The sequence below is a fragment of the Sturnira hondurensis genome, unplaced genomic scaffold (assembly GCF_014824575.4).
Source record: "Sturnira hondurensis isolate 20B ecotype Veracruz unplaced genomic scaffold, ASM1482457v3 Scaffold0018097, whole genome shotgun sequence".
Taxonomy (NCBI): domain Eukaryota; kingdom Metazoa; phylum Chordata; class Mammalia; order Chiroptera; family Phyllostomidae; genus Sturnira; species Sturnira hondurensis.
Genome location: NW_028090728.1, coordinates 1,266,641 through 1,287,079, shown reverse-complemented (window position 1 = coordinate 1,287,079; position 20,439 = coordinate 1,266,641). Strand labels below are relative to the sequence as shown.

Here is a 20,439-nt window from a genome sequence, read left to right as displayed (position 1 = left end):
TTCAAGTATCTCCCAGAAGGATCAATCCTAAGGAGTGCTTGATAGCAGCCAGAAAGCTTCGGAAATGATTCTCCATCAGGAAACATTGAGCCATAACCAGGGACTGTGTGATCTTCTAAGTAGAAGTTGTCCTCTGAAAACAGAGTCCTCCTAGGTGTCTTTGTCAACAGACAAACAGAGCAACACAAGGACATGCAGGCAGAGCCTATGGCCTGATTTGCACCACTTTTCCAACTGTCAAAATGAAAATGATCTCAACTTTTCAGTTTGGCTCAGGAATTCTTTGCTTTATGATAAACTAGAAGGAATCAGAGAAAGAATGAATCACCTTTTCAAATCGAACCAGAGTGAGACTGTATTTGTCTTTCACAGCGGCTCTACCATATGCATGTCTTGTGGCACTCATAATAAAGCTAGTAGTCAAAGGCCATTGGAACAGAAGTTAAGCTGAAACATGCCTGGTAGCCCTCAGTGTTTTCCTCGCTTCCTTTTGAGTGCCTTTCAGAAGTAGTTGTTTGGCGGATAGTTTGACAGTGAAATCATATGAAAAGCTCTTTTCTGTCCTCAAAGGAGTGCATAGATTCACAAGACTGTGGCACATTTGAAGTAGAATAATCATAGGCAGTAGAGGATCCTCCCAGTAATCTTTCTGTACAAAAGAACGCAGTAGGTCAGACATGCAAGCACTCAGTGCTGTCTGAGTGGGGAAGAAATCCTTGCGTGAATGTGAAAAGGATTATGAAGCTAAGGCCAAGTGCATTTCACTCTTTCCTTACTCTCTTTCTTTTCTTTCTCTCTCTCTTTCCTCAATTAATAAGTAAATTAATTGAATTAATTTAAAATCTTTTGACAAAATCTTAGCATAGATGGCATCATTGATGAATTCTATAGAATATTTAAAGGAGAAATAATGCCAATCCTTCACAAATTCAAAAAGCAGAAAAGCAGAGAATACTTCCAAAATTATTTTATGTGGCCAATGTTACCCTGATACTAAAGCCAGATCAAGATATTAGAACAAAAAGATAAAAATTACAGATAATATCCCTTGTGAATGTAGGTGGAAAATCTTTAACAATATATTAGTAAACCAAATTCAGCTATATATAGAAAAGATATACACCATGATCAGGAGGGTTTTTCCCCAGAAATGCAAGGTATAACATCTGAAAATTGGTTAATATAATTATGCCATATTAATAGAATAAAGGACAAAAAACACACAATTATCCCAATAGATGCAGGAAAGTATTCTTCAAATCTATGGGAAAATGTTTCAGCACTCTAGGAGTGGAAGGACTCTTTCTTAGCCTGATAAAGGGCATTTATAAAAACCCTACAGATAATGTATTTAATGCTGAAAGACTGCACACTTCCCCCCAACACTGGGCAATGGCGTACATGGAAGATCTTGCCTCTTCCATTCAATATTGCACTGGAGTTTCTAGCCAAAGAAAAGTGGGGAGTAAAACAATTTATTCACAGATGACATGATCCTATAAGTAGAAAAATCTTTAGGAATCCACACACCAAAAAAAAAACTAGTAGAATGAGTTTATCCAGGTCACAGGGCAAAAGATCAATAAACTAAGATCAATTATATTTCTATAAACTAGCAATGAACAAGCTAAAAAGAAAACTAGGAAAAAAGTTCCATTCACAAGGGCATGAAAAAGAACAAAATATTATGGGATAAACATAACAGATATAGTGTGAGATTTGTCCACTGGCCAGCAGCCTACAAACTATTGCTACATTAGAGAAGGTCTACCTAACTGGAGAGACATTCCTGTCCACAGCATGTTAAGATGATACCTCTTCCCAAGTTGCTCTATAGATTCAACATAATTCCTTCCAAAATCCCGGTAGGCTTTTTAGTAGAAATTAAAAGCTGATCCTAAAATATGTGGGAAATATAAAAGATCTAGTAGAGCCAAAGCAATAAAAAAAGAAAAACAACAAAGTTGGAGAATTCATAATAACTGGTTTCAATAAACACTAAAGCTATAGTATTTAAGACAGCATGGTACTGGCATAAGATAGGCATACAAATCAATGCAACAGAATTGTGAATCTAGAAATATACCAGTACACTTATGACCAATTGATTTTTGACAAAGATGCCAAGAAAATCCACTGGGGAGAGGATAGCCTTGTGCACACCAGTGAACAGTACTGGGACAACTGGACATGGGTAAGTAGAAAGATAAATTTAGGTACTTATTTCATACCACACACAAAATGACCTCAAAATAAATCATAAACCTAAGCATAAGAGCTAAAACTATAAAATGGCTGGAAGAAATCGTAGGAGAAAAATTTTCTGACCATGGGTTTGGCAAAGATTTCTCAGATATGACAGTAAAGCATGAGCCTTAAGAGAAAAGAAATTGAGGCACTGACTATGTTAAAAGTGCAAACTTTGGCAGCTCAATGGAGACCAGTAAGAAAATGAAAGGCAAGCCACAGTCTGGGCTTGCAAATCATACTTCTGATAAAGGACTTGTATATAGAACATACAACGTATTCTTGCAACTCAATAATAACAAGAAGGTAAATATTGGGCTGCCCATTTAGCTTTTTCTGTAAAAAAGAAGACACATTTTTCATTTTTACCAATAACTTTATTGGTTTGGATATTTTGAGTATGTTGGCATCCATCTCTTGCATGGTATTATGTTGATTGTTCTCAGTTAATCTCTCTATTTGATTGCTATCAACTTCAACTGGTCTACCCCACTGTGGAGCATCATCCAGCAAGAAATCTCCAGTGTGAAACTTAGAAAACCACTTTTGATATGTTTGATCACCTTCTCTGCACATGCACAAATCTTTTTTTGCATTTCAGTTGAACTTTTACCTTTCTTGAAATAATAAAGCATAATATGCTGAAAATATTACATATTTCCTTCCATCTTCCATATTAAAATGGTTACACAAAAATTCACCAATTTGGGTAAGTATTTTTTAATGCACGCTGATATGGCAGCTGTCACAATACAATCTAACAAAATTGTTTCAAATGAAGTTAAAGGCAACTAAATACTACCAGAGCCATCTTACAGAAAAAATAACCAATTGAACTGGCCAGACCAGTATTATTTATGGGTTGAATTGTGTCCCCCTAAAAGATGTTAAAATCTCAGTTTTCAGGACCTGTGAAGGTGACCTTAATTGGAAATAGGGGCTTTGCAGATGGTCAAATGGAGATGAGATCATCAGGGTGGGCCCTCACCCAGAATGACAGGTATTCTTACAAAAAGGGGACATTTGAATAGAGGCAGTTGGACAGGCCCAGAGGAAAACAATGTGGAGAGACACAGGGAGAAGACAGCGACTGAGGAGCCCTCAAGACCCTGGAAGCCAGGGGAGAGGCCTTGAGCAGATCCTTCCCTGATGCCTTCAGCAGAAACCCAGTCCTTGAGTTAGGACTTCTGATCTCCAGAACTGGGAGATGACAAATTCTGCTATTTTAAGTCATTTGGCTTTTGGTGCCATGCTACAGCAGCCCTAGCAAGCTAGGACAACAAACAACCCAATTTTCAAATGAGCTAATGACTTGAAGAGACATTTCACTAAAGAAGACATACGAATGGATCATAAACACACACGAAAAAGGGCTCAACGTTAGTCATCACCAAATGCACGCTAAAACACAGTGAGATACCAGTACAGACTCCCTAGGATGGCTATAGTAAAAATGAGAGACAATCCTGGAGAGCTATTTTGTGGATTTCAACAAACTGATTCTAAAGGTAATGTGGAAAGGCAACAAACCCCAAATAGCCAACACAATATTAAAGGAGAACAATGTCAGAGGACCGACACTACTCAACTTCAGGACTTAACTACAAAGCTACAGTAATCACACAGTGTGGTGCTGGCACAAGAATAGACAAAAAGAGCAATGGAGCAGAGTGCTCAGGAATAGATCTGTGCAAATAGGCAACTGATTTTTGACAAACAAGGGAATTCAATGAAGAAAGGAGGTTTTGTTTTGTTGCTGTTGTTTTTGCTGGAGTGGTGCTGGGACAACTGGACATCCACATGCAAAAAGAATGAATACAGATGTCCCTTGACCTACATACCCATTGTAAGTTAAAAATATCATAAGTCAAAATGCACTTGATACACCTAATCTACCAAACCTCATGTAGCTTAGCCTAGCCTACCTTAAATGTGCTCAAAACACTTACATTAGCCAAGAGTTGGACAAAATAATCTAACACCTATTTTATAATAAAGTGTTAAGTATCTCATGTAACTTATAAGGTATATAGCTCTCACGCCATTGTAAAGTCAAAAACTCGTTAAGTCAACCATTGCAAGTCAGGGGCCACATGCATAGACATGCATCTTACACCTTTCACGAACAGTAAAAGGGATCATACACCTAAATGCAAAGTGCAAAACTGGGGAGCTCCCAGGAGATACTATAAGAGAAAATCTAGGTGACCTTGGATTTGGTGATGACTTTTTAAATATGATACCAAAAACATGATCCATGAAAGAAAAAGTTGAGAAGTTGGACTTCATTAATATTAAACACATCTGCTCTGTGAAAGACCTGGTTAAGAAAATGAAAAGCAAAGCCACAGGCTGGCAGAAAATTCTTTGCAAAACCCACATCTGATGGACTGGTATTCAAAATATACAAAAATTCTTAAAACAACAACAACAAAACAAACCAATTTAAAAATGGGTAAAAGATCTGAACAGACACCTCACCAAAGAAGATACACCAATGACAGATAAGCATATGAAAAGATGCTTTACATCACATGTCCTCAGGGAACTTCGAATTACAACAGTGAGGCACCACTACACACATATTAGAATAGCTAAAGTCTCAAATACTGACAGCACCAAATGCTGACGAGGAGGTGGAGAAACAGGAACTCTTGCTGCTGATGGGGAGTTTGAAATGGTACAGCCAGTTCAAACAATGGGTGGGCAATTTCTTATACAGCTAAACACATAATAACAGTACCATACTCTTCAACAATCATGCTCCCAGGTATGGGCAGAAAGAGTTGAAAACTATGTCTGCACAAAAACCCACACAAGAATGTTTATAGCTTTATTCGTGATTGCCAAAATTTAGAAGCCATCAAGATGTCCTTCAATAGATGGGTGGATAAACTGAGGTCCATCCAGACAATGGAATATTAGTGCTGAAAGGAATGAGCTCTCAAGCTATGAACAGGCAAGGAGTAACTAAGTGCATGTTGCTAAGTGAAAGTAGCTGATCTGAAAATGCTACATACAGTGTAATTCCAACTATAAGACATCTCCAGAAGGCAAAACATGGAGACAGTAAAAATATCAGGGACTGCCATGGGTTTGGGGAGGGGGTCAACAGGAAGGAGAGGAGAAATGAGTGTGTAGTACACAGAGTAATTCTATGTAATGAAATTATTCCTATACTATAATGGTGAGTACATTTCATTATATATTTATCAAAACCCATAGAATGTACAACCAAGAGCTGAACCCTAATGTGAACCATGGACTTCAGTTAGTAATAATGCATCAATATTTTTCATCAATTTTACAAACATGCAACACTAACATAACTGTTGATAGTAAAGAAAATTGAGGGGCAAGGTGGTTTATGGTCATAAAGAGAAAACCACAGGTGTCCAAAGGCAGCACTTGTGAGCAAAAGCCCATGAGAGCAAACTTAGATTTCACATTTGATCTAACTGCAGTCTCAGCCTCTCCCAGAAACATAATCTTAATCAACCAGTCTGGAATTTTATGATCAATACTAGAAAGGTCATCTGTCACAGGGGCCCTTTCCATTCCCCATAGAAAGGGGAGGCAACCCGCATGATAACTCTGCCCCTCTCTTCCCCCGAAGAAAAGATGTCTGGTGCCCAGAAATAATCCTTTCTTCTCTTTTGATACTATATCCTTGCCTCACCCTTTTCCTATAAAAACCTTCCATTTTGTCCAGCCCCTCTGAGTGCCCTTCTCATTGCTAGATGGGATCTGCCTCCATGAATCACTTAATAAATCCAACTAGATTTCAAATTCAATTTTGTTTTTTAACAATGGGAACTCTATTTTTTCCCTATTTTTCTGTGAACCTAAGATTGCTCTTAAAAATAAAATCTATAACTTCTTTAAAAGACAGACAATGCCAAGAATTGGCAAAGAAGCAGTGAAAGTAGAATTCTCATACACTGCTGGTGGGGATGTAAAATGGTAGAGCTGAGATGGGTATGTCACAAACAGCTGCAATCTATCAAAGCTACAAGAACTATCAGGAAGGTAGAAGATCACCCCCACATTGGATTTATGGCTTAATACTGGCAGAGACCAGTTTGATCCAACATGGCAACTAATTTCACCTAATAGTCACCCCAGCCTCTATATGCTCACTGTAATACGTTAGCATACTAATCAACACACCTGGCACCTGTCATGATCAGAAATGAAAAGTCTACATAGAAGGACACAAATTGGCCAACAGAGGCCCTCTGAGAAATCTCTACCTCTTTTCCAGAAAGACCCTGGATATTTCTTACCCTTACTGAATACTCTTCACCTCCCTTACTTAAATGAACCTTAATAAAGGAAGCAAATTCTGCTAAAGGTTTTGGGGCAGCGTCTTTGTCTGTGGAGTAGCCCACTCTCTGTCTCAGTGCTCCACTACTAAACTCACTTCCACTTCAAATTCTGTGCTGGCTACAGTTTGAATTCTTTCCTGCATGAAGCCAAGAACCCATAGTAGTTCCTGGACCCTCAGGTCCCTGGACCCCTGTAAGGGACTGGTTTGTTTCATCTGGCAAATGTGACTCAGCTCTGTATGGAAAACCTACAGAAGTGAAGTGGTGGGCAGGAGCCAGACCTTCAAAACAAGTTTTCCTGTGGGAATCAGGCCTAGAAAATGCTTACAGACTGTTATGGCTTGCTCTTGCTAAAACTCTATCACCCTGGTCTAAAACAACAAATGTGTATGACTAAACGATACATTGTTTTTGTCTTCAAGGTAATTTCCAAAGCCTGTATGAGTTTTCCCAAGGATAGAGCTAATCAGCTCATTGCCATTCCCCTCTGCACGTTATTTTCATTTCCTTGATTGTACCTAAAATGTAGACAACAGTATTCTATGTAGATAATAAATCTTTGTCTGATGTAAGACCCGAGGAAAACAATAAAAATCTGTCTGGGCAGTGTCCGAGGCACCCAAAGGCACTCTCCCCTTGAGAGACTAGCCGTGCCGTTCCCTTTTTCCACACAGGATTGTTGTTGCCTGTACATTGATTCTCGTTGTCAGCCACAACAGGCAGACTCTGCTGGCTGGAGTCCACCACAGAACCCCACAACACCTGTATCACAGCCACTCTGGGAAACACTTAGGCAGTTTCTTAAAAAGTTAAACATAAACTTATCATTCAACCCAACAATTCAACTCCTAGGACTCTCCCAAGAGGAAGGAAAACATACATCCACACAAAGACTTGTACAAGAGTGTTCCCAGCAGCCTTAGTCATAATAGGCAAAAAGCTAGAAACAACCCACATGTTCTCCAACTGATGAATGGATGAGCAAATGTGTTGCATCCACACAATGGACTGTTAATTGGGTGTAAAAAGGAATGAAGTCCTGAAAAATGCTGCCACATGGATAAGCCTCAAATCCTCAAAGCCTCTCTTATCCTAAGAGAAAAGCGGTGGTCACAAAAGACTATGTATGATTTCCTTTGTATGAAATGTTCAGAAAAGGCAAAGCTCACACATCCAGAAAGCACATCAGTGGGCCACCTGGGGCTGGCCAGGGATTGACTGCAGAACACTCCCCCAGAAATTCGGGGGGGTGATGGAAAGATTCTAAAGCTAGACTGCAGCAATGGTGGCACAACTCTGAGTTTATTTAAAATCATTAAATTATTCACTTAAAACGCATGCATTTTATGGTATATAAATTATAACTCAATTAAAAGTACAAAAATAAAGATAAGGTCCATGGAAAACATGAGTTAAAAATAATATCAACATAGACAGGCAGAAAGACAACAGAACGCAGACACACGGGCTCTCGGGCCCCTTACAGTCTGCAGCCGTCGGTTTGTCTCCAAGCTCCTGGACAGAGCGAGCGGAGACGTGCCGCTCACTGGAGCAGAGGCACACTTAATTTCTTGAGAACCGAATAGCTGTTCCCAACCATTACCAGTGGTCAGGAGAAAAAACATGAATAGTATCCTAACAGCATCCTGATGAAAGCAATAATAGATTCCATAAGATAGTTCCTTTCAACGTTCCATGATAAAAACTACGGTATGATGACAGAACACAGCCCAGGGGAAGCAGTTCTGCTGAGGCTAAGAGCATGTGTTCCAAGGGTGTCTTCTGAATGCCCAGCTAGATTCCAAGGTAAATTCTAGAATATGTAGCAAACTGGATAGTATTCTCCAAGTACTATGGGAAAACCCCCATAAATACACTTCCTCTCAGTGGGTTATTTTTTTGAGTGCAGGAGCTCTGAGTCACTAATTAAGCCCACACAGCCTACGCAGAGCTGTTGGATGTCATGTAAGGGATGCATTCCTGAAGGACTCACTCAACCCTGATGCAAAGGAGAAGACACAGGATTTCAAATCTGGCATATAAAGTGAGACTTCAGTGTTTTCCTTTTTGATGCCATGCTTTTAAAAGTTCACATAATTCAAATCTGCACTAAATGGGACCTGTCCTTTCATGGTCAAAGGGACAGAAAATTCCTTTCATGGTCAAAGGGACAGAAAATTCAAGTCACTGAATTTTCTGGGTTGACTCCCACTCTCAGAAATGTCCCTGTGCCCCAGCCCTGGGGCAGGGTTGCTGTTGAGCTCCTACCAGTCAGGGGCACCTGCCAGTCAGTACCTGTGGCCCTGCTCATAAGGAACAAGGAAGGAAGAGGATTTGAGAGTGTGCACTGGTGCAATTTTTCACTGCTCTGCTAATCTGCACTCGTCTTTTGGGTTGTTAGAATTGCAGAAGGCCAGGGGAGTCACTATAGTGAATACAAATAGAACTGACGTGAGCAAATACTTTGTGCATTTACTGTGAGGCCTCTGGAGTGGCAGGTGCGTCGGCAGTACTCACACAGATGCCCCCAAAGAGCTGAAAGACGATGTAAATGGGCAAGATCTTGCTCACCAGGGTGATGATTTCTCTGCAGAAAAACAGGAAAGAGCATTCACTGGGAGCACTAAGACATGACTATATTCCTAGGGACCCAGTTATATCCCTTTATTACACCACCTCCCTAAAATGTTGGGAATTGAGGTCGTTGCCCCTCACACACCTTACACCCCTAGCCCTGGGTTTCTGCATGTCTGTGGGTCTTCCTTAGCTCCAGAAGAGCCCAGCTTTGTGCTGCCCCTTGATCAGCATCTTGTCTCTGGAAGAGCAGGAGGTGGAGGCCCTGGCCTGGGGCACAAGCACAAACACTCGCTTCCTCTCTGTGAGGCCAACACCAGGGCCGAGGCAGGCATGTGACAAATCTCTGAGGACTGAGGGCTGAAAGCCACTCTGATGTCTCCCAGAAGTCAGAAGAAAACCGATTACCTACTCATCATTGGTAAAAATATACCCCAGTTTATTTCTCAGGGTGCTCAACAGGGCACTGATAACCAGCGAGATGCCAACGGAAAGAAACAAAGGAAGAGCATTTGGCTAAAAACAACCCATGGCAGTTGGGGGACCAGATTCGGGGAGTTCTTGCTCCAGTAAGTGCAACTTGGCCCCACCCTCTGCACCCACAAGCCCAATGTCCCCTGCTTTAGAGTAATTCATTTGGACTATGACGTTCTTTTGCCATCCTGTAGAAAGGACTACATATAAAATGTCTTTCTTGTCCTGGCTGGTGTAGCTCAGTTGGTTGCAGCATCGACCCATAGACCAAAACGTTGTGGGTTCAATTCCTGGTCAGGGCCCCTACCCAGGCTGTAGGTTCGATCCCTGCTCAGGACACAGATGACTGTACCCTGGTCAAGGTTTGGACGAGAAGGCAACCAATTGATGTTTCTCTCTCACATGGATGTTTATTTCTCTCCCTACCCCTTCCCCTCTCTCTAAAAGCAATGAAACAAATTTCCTTGGGTGAGGGTTATTTTTTTAATGTTAAAATGCCTTTACTCCCATGATTTTCAAAGTAGGATTTCCTGGACCAGCAGCGTAAGAATTACCTGGTAACATGTTAGAAATGCAGAATCTCAGATCCCCATCCCCAACCTGCTGGTCCAGAAACTCCACCTGGTGAAGCCAGGCGATCTGTGGTTTTTGCTCAGGCCTCCAGGGGATTGCAGGGCATGCAGAAGCCCAAGAACTGCGGCTCTCCACTGAGGAGCTGATCTGGACCTGTCAGCCTCAGGAAGCAGAGCCTCGGTGGAGTATACAAGACTGGCTCCATCTGAGAGTAGGATGCCCAGGTCCCAAGCTCCTGGAGACTCTGGGAGGGAAAGCTTGCAGGGAACCCTGGGCAGCTGGCAGGCAAGGCTCAGGAAAGAAGAGCCTTCAAAGGGTCACACTAAGGGGAGTGGCAATGAGCTGTCCCTGCAAGGGCCCAGGAGCCCCAGCAGCAGAGGAGGAAAGAAGGGGCATGTCAGACAAGGGAGGCGTTTGCTGCTCACTGGGTTGAGGGCTGAGGCACCATCCACTTACTGTCAGGCACTGCTGTGGGCCTGAATGCAGGTATTGCAGGCTTGGAAGGTAAACCTGTCCACTCCCACGGCTAGCCCTGCCTCCCACAGGCCAGGCCCTCCCCTGGCTTTCCAAGCCCTGCCACCCACCCACCCAAAAGAGGACTCTACCCACCTATGCAGAGCACGCCTGAGACAGCCGATCTTTTTGCCTGCACAATATCTGAAGCTCCCAGAAACATTCCTACTTGGACACAGACCGAGATGCTGAGCCCCATTGGAACCTGGGATCAGGGGAAGGAGGCGCTGTCAGTGGAGCTACACTCTGCCCCATGTAAGGCAACTGCTGCACCAGGAGGAGGCCCTTAGCTGGCAATGGTCCTGTGGCCCAGGCCCTGGTGCGGGAGGGCAGGAGGGCAGTAGGGCAGTGTGTGCCCAGGGATGCCCCGAAGAGGAGAGGGTGTTCACGGCTGCAGGAAACAGCACCCAACCCATCTGAGGTTGGGAGATGGGTGGGGATACCCCAAGTGAGCCAGCCGGCCCCTCATCCACTCCATCCATTCCATTAAACATCACAGGCAGACTGGCTGCAGTCAAAACCGCTGTGTTCCCAAAACCTCGTGAGTAAATGAACTTTTAAAAGGTGAAATGGCCCTAAGTATGCCGGAAAAGCTCCATTTAAGGAAAAAAATTGGTGGTGTTTTCTTAAATGGAAAAAGTGGTAAAAATAAGAATCACCTTATAAATGAGTTTTGTAACTGTAGACTTTTGTGGAACCTTGGCTTAAACAGGGGCTCGCAGACCGCATGGCCCCAGGAGCCCGGCAGATTCATATGTGAGCAGCAAGGGGCAGCCCACGCTGCTGTGGGGAAAGGAGGGCCTGGGATGGTGTGGGAGAAGAGCAATGCCCCCACCAGGGTGCACTGTCACCTGGCTCTCTCCAAAGGGGGTGCAGGAACAAGGGCCCACTGCTAGGTAGAATGTCCATTTTTTGAGAAAATGCAAAAATCCAGATGATGATGTGAAACCTCCCAGTTTTTAAATGGTGTTAATTAGGTCCAAAAAATTGTAGCATCATATGAGTTCAGTGTTACCCGCAGGGTGGAGACTGCGGGTTGCCTGTGTGCGAGTCCGCAGGGCCTGGGCCTGCTGGTGGGCATGGGAAGTCAGGGAGGGGCCCCAGGAGTGGCAGCCTGCCCCCTCCCACAACACCCCCAGGGCAGTGGGGGGTGTGGGCCAGGGTGGCGGGCATGGCAAAGGCAGCCCCAGAGCCTCACCCTGTAGATGACTGTGGCCACCTCCTAGAGGACAGCCTGGGCTGAGAGGTCCAGAACACTGCACAGGCCTGTGGGAGAGAGTGAGGGGCCCTGGGCTGACAGAACACCCCTCTGCTCAGGAGGCCAAGGGTAAATGATTTTGAAGGGCAGATTCAGAACAAAAATGTTCCTGCTTGGCCTTCAGCCTCTGGAAAAATCCTGCCCAGTTATGGCATTTGCTGCAGGCTGTTTCCCGGTGTGGTTTGTCTCTCAGGCTGAACTTGAAGGATATGGCATGGCATGAAAAGAGAGCTACTATAGCGGGACCAGGAAACCCAAGTTAAGGTTTCTGCTCTGCCACTGTGTGACTCTGGTCAGTCTCTCTTGTTCTCGGGGTTTGGTTTTCCTATCTGTAAATGGGGTAGCGTTTGGACAAGGAGGTCTCTGGGGCAACTGCAGCACCAGCCTTTTGACTCTCGGGCAAGTTGATTGGGTACCAATGCTCACACCTGCCCCGCCCACTTGTGCTTGCATGCTGGTCCCTTCAACTGACTCGACCACCTCTGATGGGGCGCTGTGGCAGTGCCTTCTGGAAACTTACAGAAGGATGGGGAGATGAGTGAGCAAAGGACCTAACCTGGGCCTGGGCCAGCCCCAGAGGGGGCAGTTGAGCTGGGGGAGTTGCCCACTTGGTCCCCTGGCCCTGCTTGTCTACATACCCAGGAGGAAGCTCCAGATCTCATAGGCCTACTACTCGATGCATATCATGAGCATGCTGGGGACAGCCAGGCGGAAGAAGGGGCCCCAGTCCTGCAGGCACTGGATGGACCAGCCTAGGAGCAGAGGCTCTGAGAGCTGAGCGGCAGCGCCCCCTGTGAGCCTACCCTCTGCCCATTCCTAGGCTCAGTTCAGCAGATCCAGCCGCTTGGTATTTTACACAGCATACCAGCTGGTCCAGTGCAGGTGGAGGAGTGGGTAGGGGCGGAGAACTCAGGGACAGGGCACCAGCTCCTTTGGCCAGCGCCATGGAGCAGCTCAGGACAGGAGCCCCAGGCACAGCTTGGCTTCCTGTTGGGCTTGCAGCACCATAGGACCTTGGGCAAGGACCCTGCCCTTTCTGGGCTCTGTTTCCTCATCTGAAAATTTGAGTTCTTATCTTTGCCCTGCCTTCCCAGAAGGGTTGTTGGCAGAATGGCACAAGCTCAAGGATGCAGAAGGTTGCTCGAGGCAGAGGACAGTGCAGACTGGAGAGGGCCCCACCATGTGGAACTCCCTGGGGGCCCCAGGGCTCTTCCCTCAATGCCTGGAAACGGAGCCCACAGGCTACAGAGCCAAGCTTTGGGAGGCAGGAAAGCTCAGAACCTGAAGCCTGGGAGGAGATGGGCATGGAGTCCAGCACCCATCAGGGACTATCTTTGGGGCCAATTACTTAACCTCTCTCTACCTCAACTCCCTCCATGTAGGAGGGAGTTATTTATTTACATTAAATAAAATGTAATCATAAGGTGTTGTGAATTGTAACTGAAATCAGGAATGCCAGGCACTCAGCCCACAGCTGACACCTGGGATTTTACCTGTGTTCTTTACTCTAATCACCATCCTGGCATCAAGGAGACAGCAGAAAGCTCCCTGGGCCTGTCTCCAGCAGGGCTCTGCGCTGTGGCATCTGGCCTGAGGGGACCCTGGGACTTGGGGGTGAAGTTCTGAGGGGTGGAGCAAAGGGAAGGGGGCCCTGAAGGAAATAGAGGCAGGCAGGGGATGGGGCTCCTCCTCCCCATGGGGCTCCAGCTGAGCCCTCTTCTTGACGAAGGAATGCCCTGTGTCTGGACTGGCCTGCCTGATGTTCTGCACCCCAGAAAGCAGGGCAGTCTCCCCACCTGCCCATGTAGCCACGTGCAGCTTTTTCAGCACGATGTACAGGAACAGAAAGGTCGTCTGTACAACGTGGGCAACGGTGCTGGCGTAAGCAGAGCCCCTGGGGAAGCCGGGAGAGCAGGACTGGAACTGGGCCAGCACTGTCCCTGGGAAAGGTGGTCCTGTGCTGGAGCCCGCAGGGCATGGAGGTGCACAGGCACAGGCGAGGCTGGCTCAGCAGCTGGTCCCAGTGCTCGCCCTGCCCAGGAGCCACCGAAGCTGCCTGCACCACTACCACCATATCCTGCCAGGCACCCCCTCTCGGCCCCTCCTAGAAGGCAGGTGCATGGTTGTGGAGGGGCCCCTCCCCTTTCTCTTTGGTGGTGAGTCCCTATCAAGTTCCTCAGGACACCCCACTTCAGGATGGTGCGAGCAGCCTCCATGAGAGAGGTAAGGATGATAACTGGCCTTCCCCAGTGAGGGGTGGGGAACTCAATGGGCAGTGCTTCCCAGACCAGTCCTCCTCAGCCCATTGGCCTCACCTGACCCCCAGGCTCAGCACAGAAACCAGGATGTAGTTGGCTAAGCCACTGATGCTGTTGCCCATGATGCCACTGAGGACTTGAGGCCAGACGATTTCCTGAAATAAATGAAAACTGGCCTTGCTATGGGGTGGGGCGGACCAGGGGGGTGTGGACGAGTGTGGGCACATCTAGGACACATGCAGCTCCTCACTGGCCACTGTACCAGTGCACTGAGGATTCACAGGTGGTGCAGAGGGGAGACAGCCCCAGGCTCCCCTCCCCAGTGGAACAGGGCAGTGTGCTGGCCACCCCTCCAGCCAGGACCCTGTACCTGATTTTGCAAATATTTTGCCAGCCGGTTGTAAAGAAAAATCACCTGTATGAAATAAAATATATATATACACACAAATAAACAACTACCAAAAAAACAACCAGATGAACATTAACAGATATTTCTTAGCTATCTGAGTTCGGGGGCAATTACTTCATCAAAGTACGACGTCTGAGACCCAGGAGGTAGGCTTCACCTGGGTGTGCGCTTGACCCTACCTATGGGAGAGAGGACCCTAAGGGCCCTGCTGGGCCACAGGGGGAGGTAAGCAGGCAGGGAGTGTTGGCTCCGAGACCTCCAAGCCCAGGAGGCAGGGCCTGGCAGGGCTTCCAGCTGCCAACACCGGCCTTCCATCACCTTAGGAGGGCTGCCTGGGGGCCTGTGTACAGGACATGCCAGAGCCCAAACCCACAGGTTGTGACCACCCCAGGGTTTGGTTGCTGCCCTCTGTCCTCTGTCAAAGCTGTCTTGTCCCCTCCCTTCCCTTAGCCCTCTGCTTCTTTTTTAGTGTTAGCACAGGGTTGAAGAGCACGAAGCTAGAACTACACTGCCTGAGTTTAAATACTGGTTCTACCTCTTAGGGGCTGTGTGATTCCAGCAAATTATATAACCTCTCTTGCCTGTTTCCTCATCTATAATGAGTATAATAATATCTGTATACTTAATATTTATATATATACATATATGTGTGTAAAGTGCTCACAAAACAGTATTTGGCAGATTTAAGTATTTTAAATGTTAGATAAGCATTATGTAAATATTTTTTGTAAGTATTTTTATTGTTAATTAAATTTTGTGTCTGCATTTTGTGGAAGGGACTTGCTTCATTTGATAAAGGAGTTGCCATGGTGACAACTTTATAGGTGTTTTCCTGCCCTGGCACAATGGCCCTGTTGTCCGAGGTACCACGATCTCCGTGCAAAGAACCAAAAGGTGGTTTCCATGGAGCTGGCCGGGCCCCAAAGAGGTCAGGACACTGGGCTTCCAGTGTAGGTGTAGCTGGGATCACCCTGCCAGACCTGGGCACCTTTTAGGGCAATCAGAAGTCACATGACCTATTCCCTTCCCAGGGCTTTCCTCCATAACTTTGCCTCCTGGTGCCTCAGAGAACAAAGAGATGCTGAAATTCCAGAGGCAGAAGACAACTCCAGCTGGCAAGACCATGCCTGAATCAGAACTGCCAGGGAGTAAGTAACATGTCACCAAGCTTCAACAAATCTAACAGTGGCGGCGGATTCCAGAGTAGATGTACAGACCACTGGGTCAGGCCATAAATCTCAGGAACTGCCCCAAGTGGACACACTGCTTATTTAGAACTTCATCAACTCATGGAGGAAAGTAAGAAGGGAATAGTCAATAATTAATCTTAGAAAGAGTTCATTAAATGGACTAAAGTCTTAGATATAAACCAAAAAAGATTCAAAGAGAATATAGCAAATTTTACATAATCTTGATATGGGTTGTTTTTAAGCTAATCAAAGACAGATATAAGGAATAAGTTAGGTTATGGATCTGTTTCATCAACATTAAAAATTCTTTAAGTCAAATATATCAAAAAATTAAAAGGCAAGTGACAAAATGAAAAATTCAACAATGACAAAGGGTTAAGCTATTATTTAACAAGTTAAAATTAGAGAAAGATTAACCCACTGAAATAAGCAAAGGGTGTATAAACAATTCACAGAAGAAAAACAAATGATTGATAAATACATGAAAAAATGTTCAACTTCATTGGCAATAAAGTACGCGTTAAAACTACTTCTAATTGGAAACAATTAATAATGCTCTGCTGATGAGGGCATTGCTAGTGGAAGTACAACTCATACAAATTAGTATCAAAAGCCATCGACAGAATGACTCTAATTCCAATAATGCATCTTAAGGAAATCATCACAAATGTTCACAAAGTTTTTCTATAAGAATGTTTATTTATAATAGTGACTTTTGGAAACAACCTGAATACCTAACATGTAGAGATTGGTTAATAAATCATGGCACTATAGGATACTATGAAGCCTTTGAAATGACTGTTGTGCAAGGCTATTTAATCATGTCAAGAGACTAATGACATATTTGAAAGGGAAAAAGCAGATTATAATGCAATATACACACACTGGTCTCATTTCAAATGATGTGTGTGTGTGTGCTTGAAAACACAACTCATGAATAGAAATAACCTGAAAGGAGAACCTATGCTCTCTCTGGGTGGTAGGATTACAGGTGATTTGGAATTTTTCTTCCCCAGGCTTTCTACAGTTTCTCCAATAAATGGTTTTCTAATCAGAAAAACACATTTTATTACTTTTTAAAAGCCCGGTCCGCACCGGCTGGAAGGGGAACTTCTCTCCCACCCCTTCAAGCATCCTCACCGCACAGAGGAAGTCGCTGCAGGGCCAGGAGCCTCCCCAGCGGGTAGGGTGGAAAGGCAGAAAGCTAGATTCCAGAGAGGGTGCCTGCACCCGCCGGGCTGGCAGACAGCGCCTACCGGAAGCGATGGTATGGCGATCAGCACGTATTCCTGGGTCAGTCTGCGGCGAGAGGAGCAGTGTGCCCTCGTCAGGGGGTGCACATCGTAGGAACCCGGGTTTGAGGAGAGGCTTCCCCAGGCCCTGGGCAGGTCTCGGCCCAGACCCGGGACCTTGAGTAAGTAGTAGGGAAGGTGCCAGGGGGAGGAAGCAAGGACCCAACGGAAGAGGCCTCGTAACTAGGGAACCTAAATTTGGAGTAAAACGTGGTTTGTAAGGGGGTAAAAAAAAAGGTTCTCTCTTATCAAGAAATAATCAAATGAAGTGCACATAATATAAAATGAACAAGGCACTCCTCTGAGGGACATCTCTAAAGTTAATAATAAACAGTGCAATTCATCAGAAATTGGTTCGGTTCTCTTTCTCTTTTCTGGAATGTGGGGTAGTGCGCACGTCATTTCTTCAAAACCCTAGGTGAAGTTCCAACTAGTACTGGGACGCAAACGCAAATACCAAGCAAATCCTCATCTTTCTCTTTGCTGTGAGTTAAAACTGGCCATTTGCCCGCCCTCTGCTGGTCACAGCTGGAGCACCACGCTGCGCGGAGGAATCCCCACAACTAAGCTGGAACCTCCAGGTGCATGCAACTGCTTGCGGGACCTGGAGGGGGGCTTCTTTTGGGGCTCCTTCCCTGGCTTTCCAGAAGAGCCAAGCGGTACCTGGACATGTCCCGGTCCTGCCCGAGGAGCCTCAGGATGTGCTGGGTGTTGAGGAGGAGCGCCCAGCATGAGAAACAGCAGAGAAGCAAGAGGAGCGCTCCCCTTTGCAGGATGTCACCCACCTGCGTCTTGTGGGGGCTGCCGAAGCTCTGCAAAACAGCAGGCCTGGGCTGAGCGCCTCCTCTGTCCCCGGGAGCTCGGGAGCTCGGCAGGCGGTGCCAGAGCCATTGGATGGCTCCTGCGTGCAGTAGGCACCGCTCAGAGGCAGAAGTTTGGCAGCCTCTGCAGGGGTTCAGCCGGCTCAGAATTACAACAGCGGCTATTTACTGAGTACCAACCTCTGTCCACCCATGGTCCCAGTTCCCTAAGGGGCCTGGTGAGGAAAACGTCTTTTCCCCACATCACAATGGAGGCAAGCGAGGCTCCGAGAGCATTGCCACGTCACCCTGCTAGGAAGCAGCAGCCAGGGCCGACCCAGGTTCCCAGGTCCACTGTAGACCAAGAACTCTGGGTCCCCGAGGGCAAGGGGTCCCATGTATGCACCCTTAGCATTTGAGCAGGGCGGGGAACTGTCCCCGCCCCTTTCCTTCCAGTATTCTCTTGCCTGCCTATCCCGACTCTTTCAAAGGAGAGGGTCCAGTCTCCTGACAGCACCTGATCCTCAGGGGCTGCGTGGACAGGAGAAGACAGCTGCCCCATAGGGTTCAGGGAGCATTGAGGGGCTTGGGAGGGGGTCCCCACTCCCACCATTTCTGCGGCAGTTGGGGGATTGGCTCTGGCCCTGCCCAGCTCCAGGGGGCTCACCTACCTGAGACATCAAGGTGTCACATGCTGAGGAAAAGCCAAATCCTACGGAAACTCCGCAAACATTGAAAAACTGAAGCCACACAGGAGAGAACACAAGGGTCGTCAAGCAGAGCCCAAGGAGGGGACCCTGCATGTGCTGCGAGGCCACCCAGCAGCAGCTGTGATGTGCAGCTGAGCCAGACACTCACATCTGCTGGTGTCCTGCCCGCACATGCTGTGTCCCACCTTGTGAAGGCCTCAGGTCCCAGCTACGAATGCAGCTGTCAGCCCTCAGGCTGTATTTTCTCCCTGGAACCCTAGGGAGAAGCCCAGGAGAGACAGTCCTATAGTCCTGGCTGTACTTATGGCCACTGCCAGGATCACTGATGCCAGCTCCACTTTGCCCAAATGCCCGCAGAACGCTGAGCTCACGACATAGATCATGAAGGACAGACAGCATCTGGATCAGGACCTGGAGGGGGCAGCCTGGGTCAGGGTCATTGCTCCGTGTGCCTCAGCCTGCTGCCCCACATTCATGCCAGTGATCTACAACAGCCACCAGGCATGTTGCCCAAGAATGTGGCTGAGGCTGACACAGTAACCAGGGCTGGGAGATCGGGAGACCTGAGTGCTGCTCCTTCTGCACTGGCAGCAGCCTGTTAACCCCAGGCAGCCATTCCCCTGCCTGACCATGCAGGAATGCACAAGGGACACCTGCTCAGGGCCTGGGACCTGGAGCCCAACACAGGCATCCAATCCTGCAGTTGATGTAGTTACTATAAGCGTTCAGCCAGGCCATGTACAAATACAGAAGAGGAGGGATAAGATCCATCAAAAGCTTAGCAACACTTATGTCCAGGTGGTGAGATTGGAGATGAATTTCTTTCTTCTTTATAACTTTTTGTTTGGTCTGAAACTTTTACAGGGAGCACATATCTATTAGCTTTTCTGGTCCGAACAAAATGTACCTAAAGCCATTTTTCTTTGGCAATAAAAATGGCAGAGAGCCCATTATTCTCTGCAAACGCCTCTTCGGGGAGATCTGTAGGCTCCCGCATCAATGGATCTCACATGTCATCATGAGATGTTTCAACCCAGCCTTCCTGTAGTATTCTGAAGGAGGACACACCAGTCCCTGCTAAGCATGGCCAGGCCTCACAGCGCCACCACCCCCCCCACCCCCCGCCACGGGCACTCTCCAGGGACAGTCATCCTGCTGTCACCTGCTCTGGGCAGCAGCCCCGGGTGCAGTCTGAGCACAGTCAATGTGGAAAGTTCCTGGGGCAGGGCTGTGAGCCACCCCAACACACCCAAATGGTGCCTGGACAGCTGCTGGCTTCCAGCCTCACGACCCCTCACCTCCACCTCCTTACCAGGGGTCCAGACAAGACAAAGAGCTTCCATGCCTCAGCCCTAAAGACCACGGGGACCAGCCTGCGAGGGCAGGGCCATGGCCCCCTTGTTCCAAGGGAACTGTGTCCTGGAGACTGTCCATTCCAAGCCTTCCGCTTGCTTACCACCTGCACATCTGAGCACTCCCACAGGCAGCCTTGGCTGGCGGTGGCCTGAGTTGTCCTATGCCCTGGCCAATGAATAAGTGTGGGGGGCAGGGGCGGAGGGTCTGCCTCAGAGAACTGTAGGATCTGCCTCGCCTCCCTGGGCAGCCTGCTGGCCCTGGCCATGGGGAGAGACAGGACAGAGCCCTGGACACGTGGAAGTCACCCAGGTTGATGCTTGTGGGTGCCTTGTGCCTGTTCTCCCCAAGGGTCAGCAGCACAGCCCCAGGAGGGGCAGGGTATGAGATGTGCAGAGGGGGCAGGGCCTGGGGGGTGGGCTGGAATGCTGGGAGTCTTACACCTCTGCAGGATTATGCC

General features: G+C 47.0%; 1 protein-coding gene across 1 annotated transcript in view; it reads right to left on the bottom strand.

Annotated features, from left to right (window-relative positions):
* The window catches only part of SLC47A2 (solute carrier family 47 member 2), a 30,661-nt gene extending 10,546 nt beyond the window's left edge, over positions 1-20,115 (bottom strand). The window contains 13 exon segments of the mRNA XM_037068864.1: positions 9,093-9,162; positions 9,562-9,638; positions 10,807-10,914; positions 11,908-11,975; positions 12,606-12,719; positions 13,764-13,861; positions 14,283-14,380; positions 14,596-14,640; positions 17,081-17,123; positions 17,780-17,928; positions 18,588-18,656; positions 18,932-19,037; positions 19,939-20,115. Coding sequence (XP_036924759.1) covers positions 9,093-9,162; positions 9,562-9,638; positions 10,807-10,914; positions 11,908-11,975; positions 12,606-12,719; positions 13,764-13,861; positions 14,283-14,380; positions 14,596-14,640; positions 17,081-17,123; positions 17,780-17,928; positions 18,588-18,656; positions 18,932-19,009 — 1,017 coding nt within the window. The 5' untranslated portion in view covers positions 19,010-19,037; positions 19,939-20,115.
* Between the last annotated feature and the right edge of the window lie 324 nt (positions 20,116-20,439).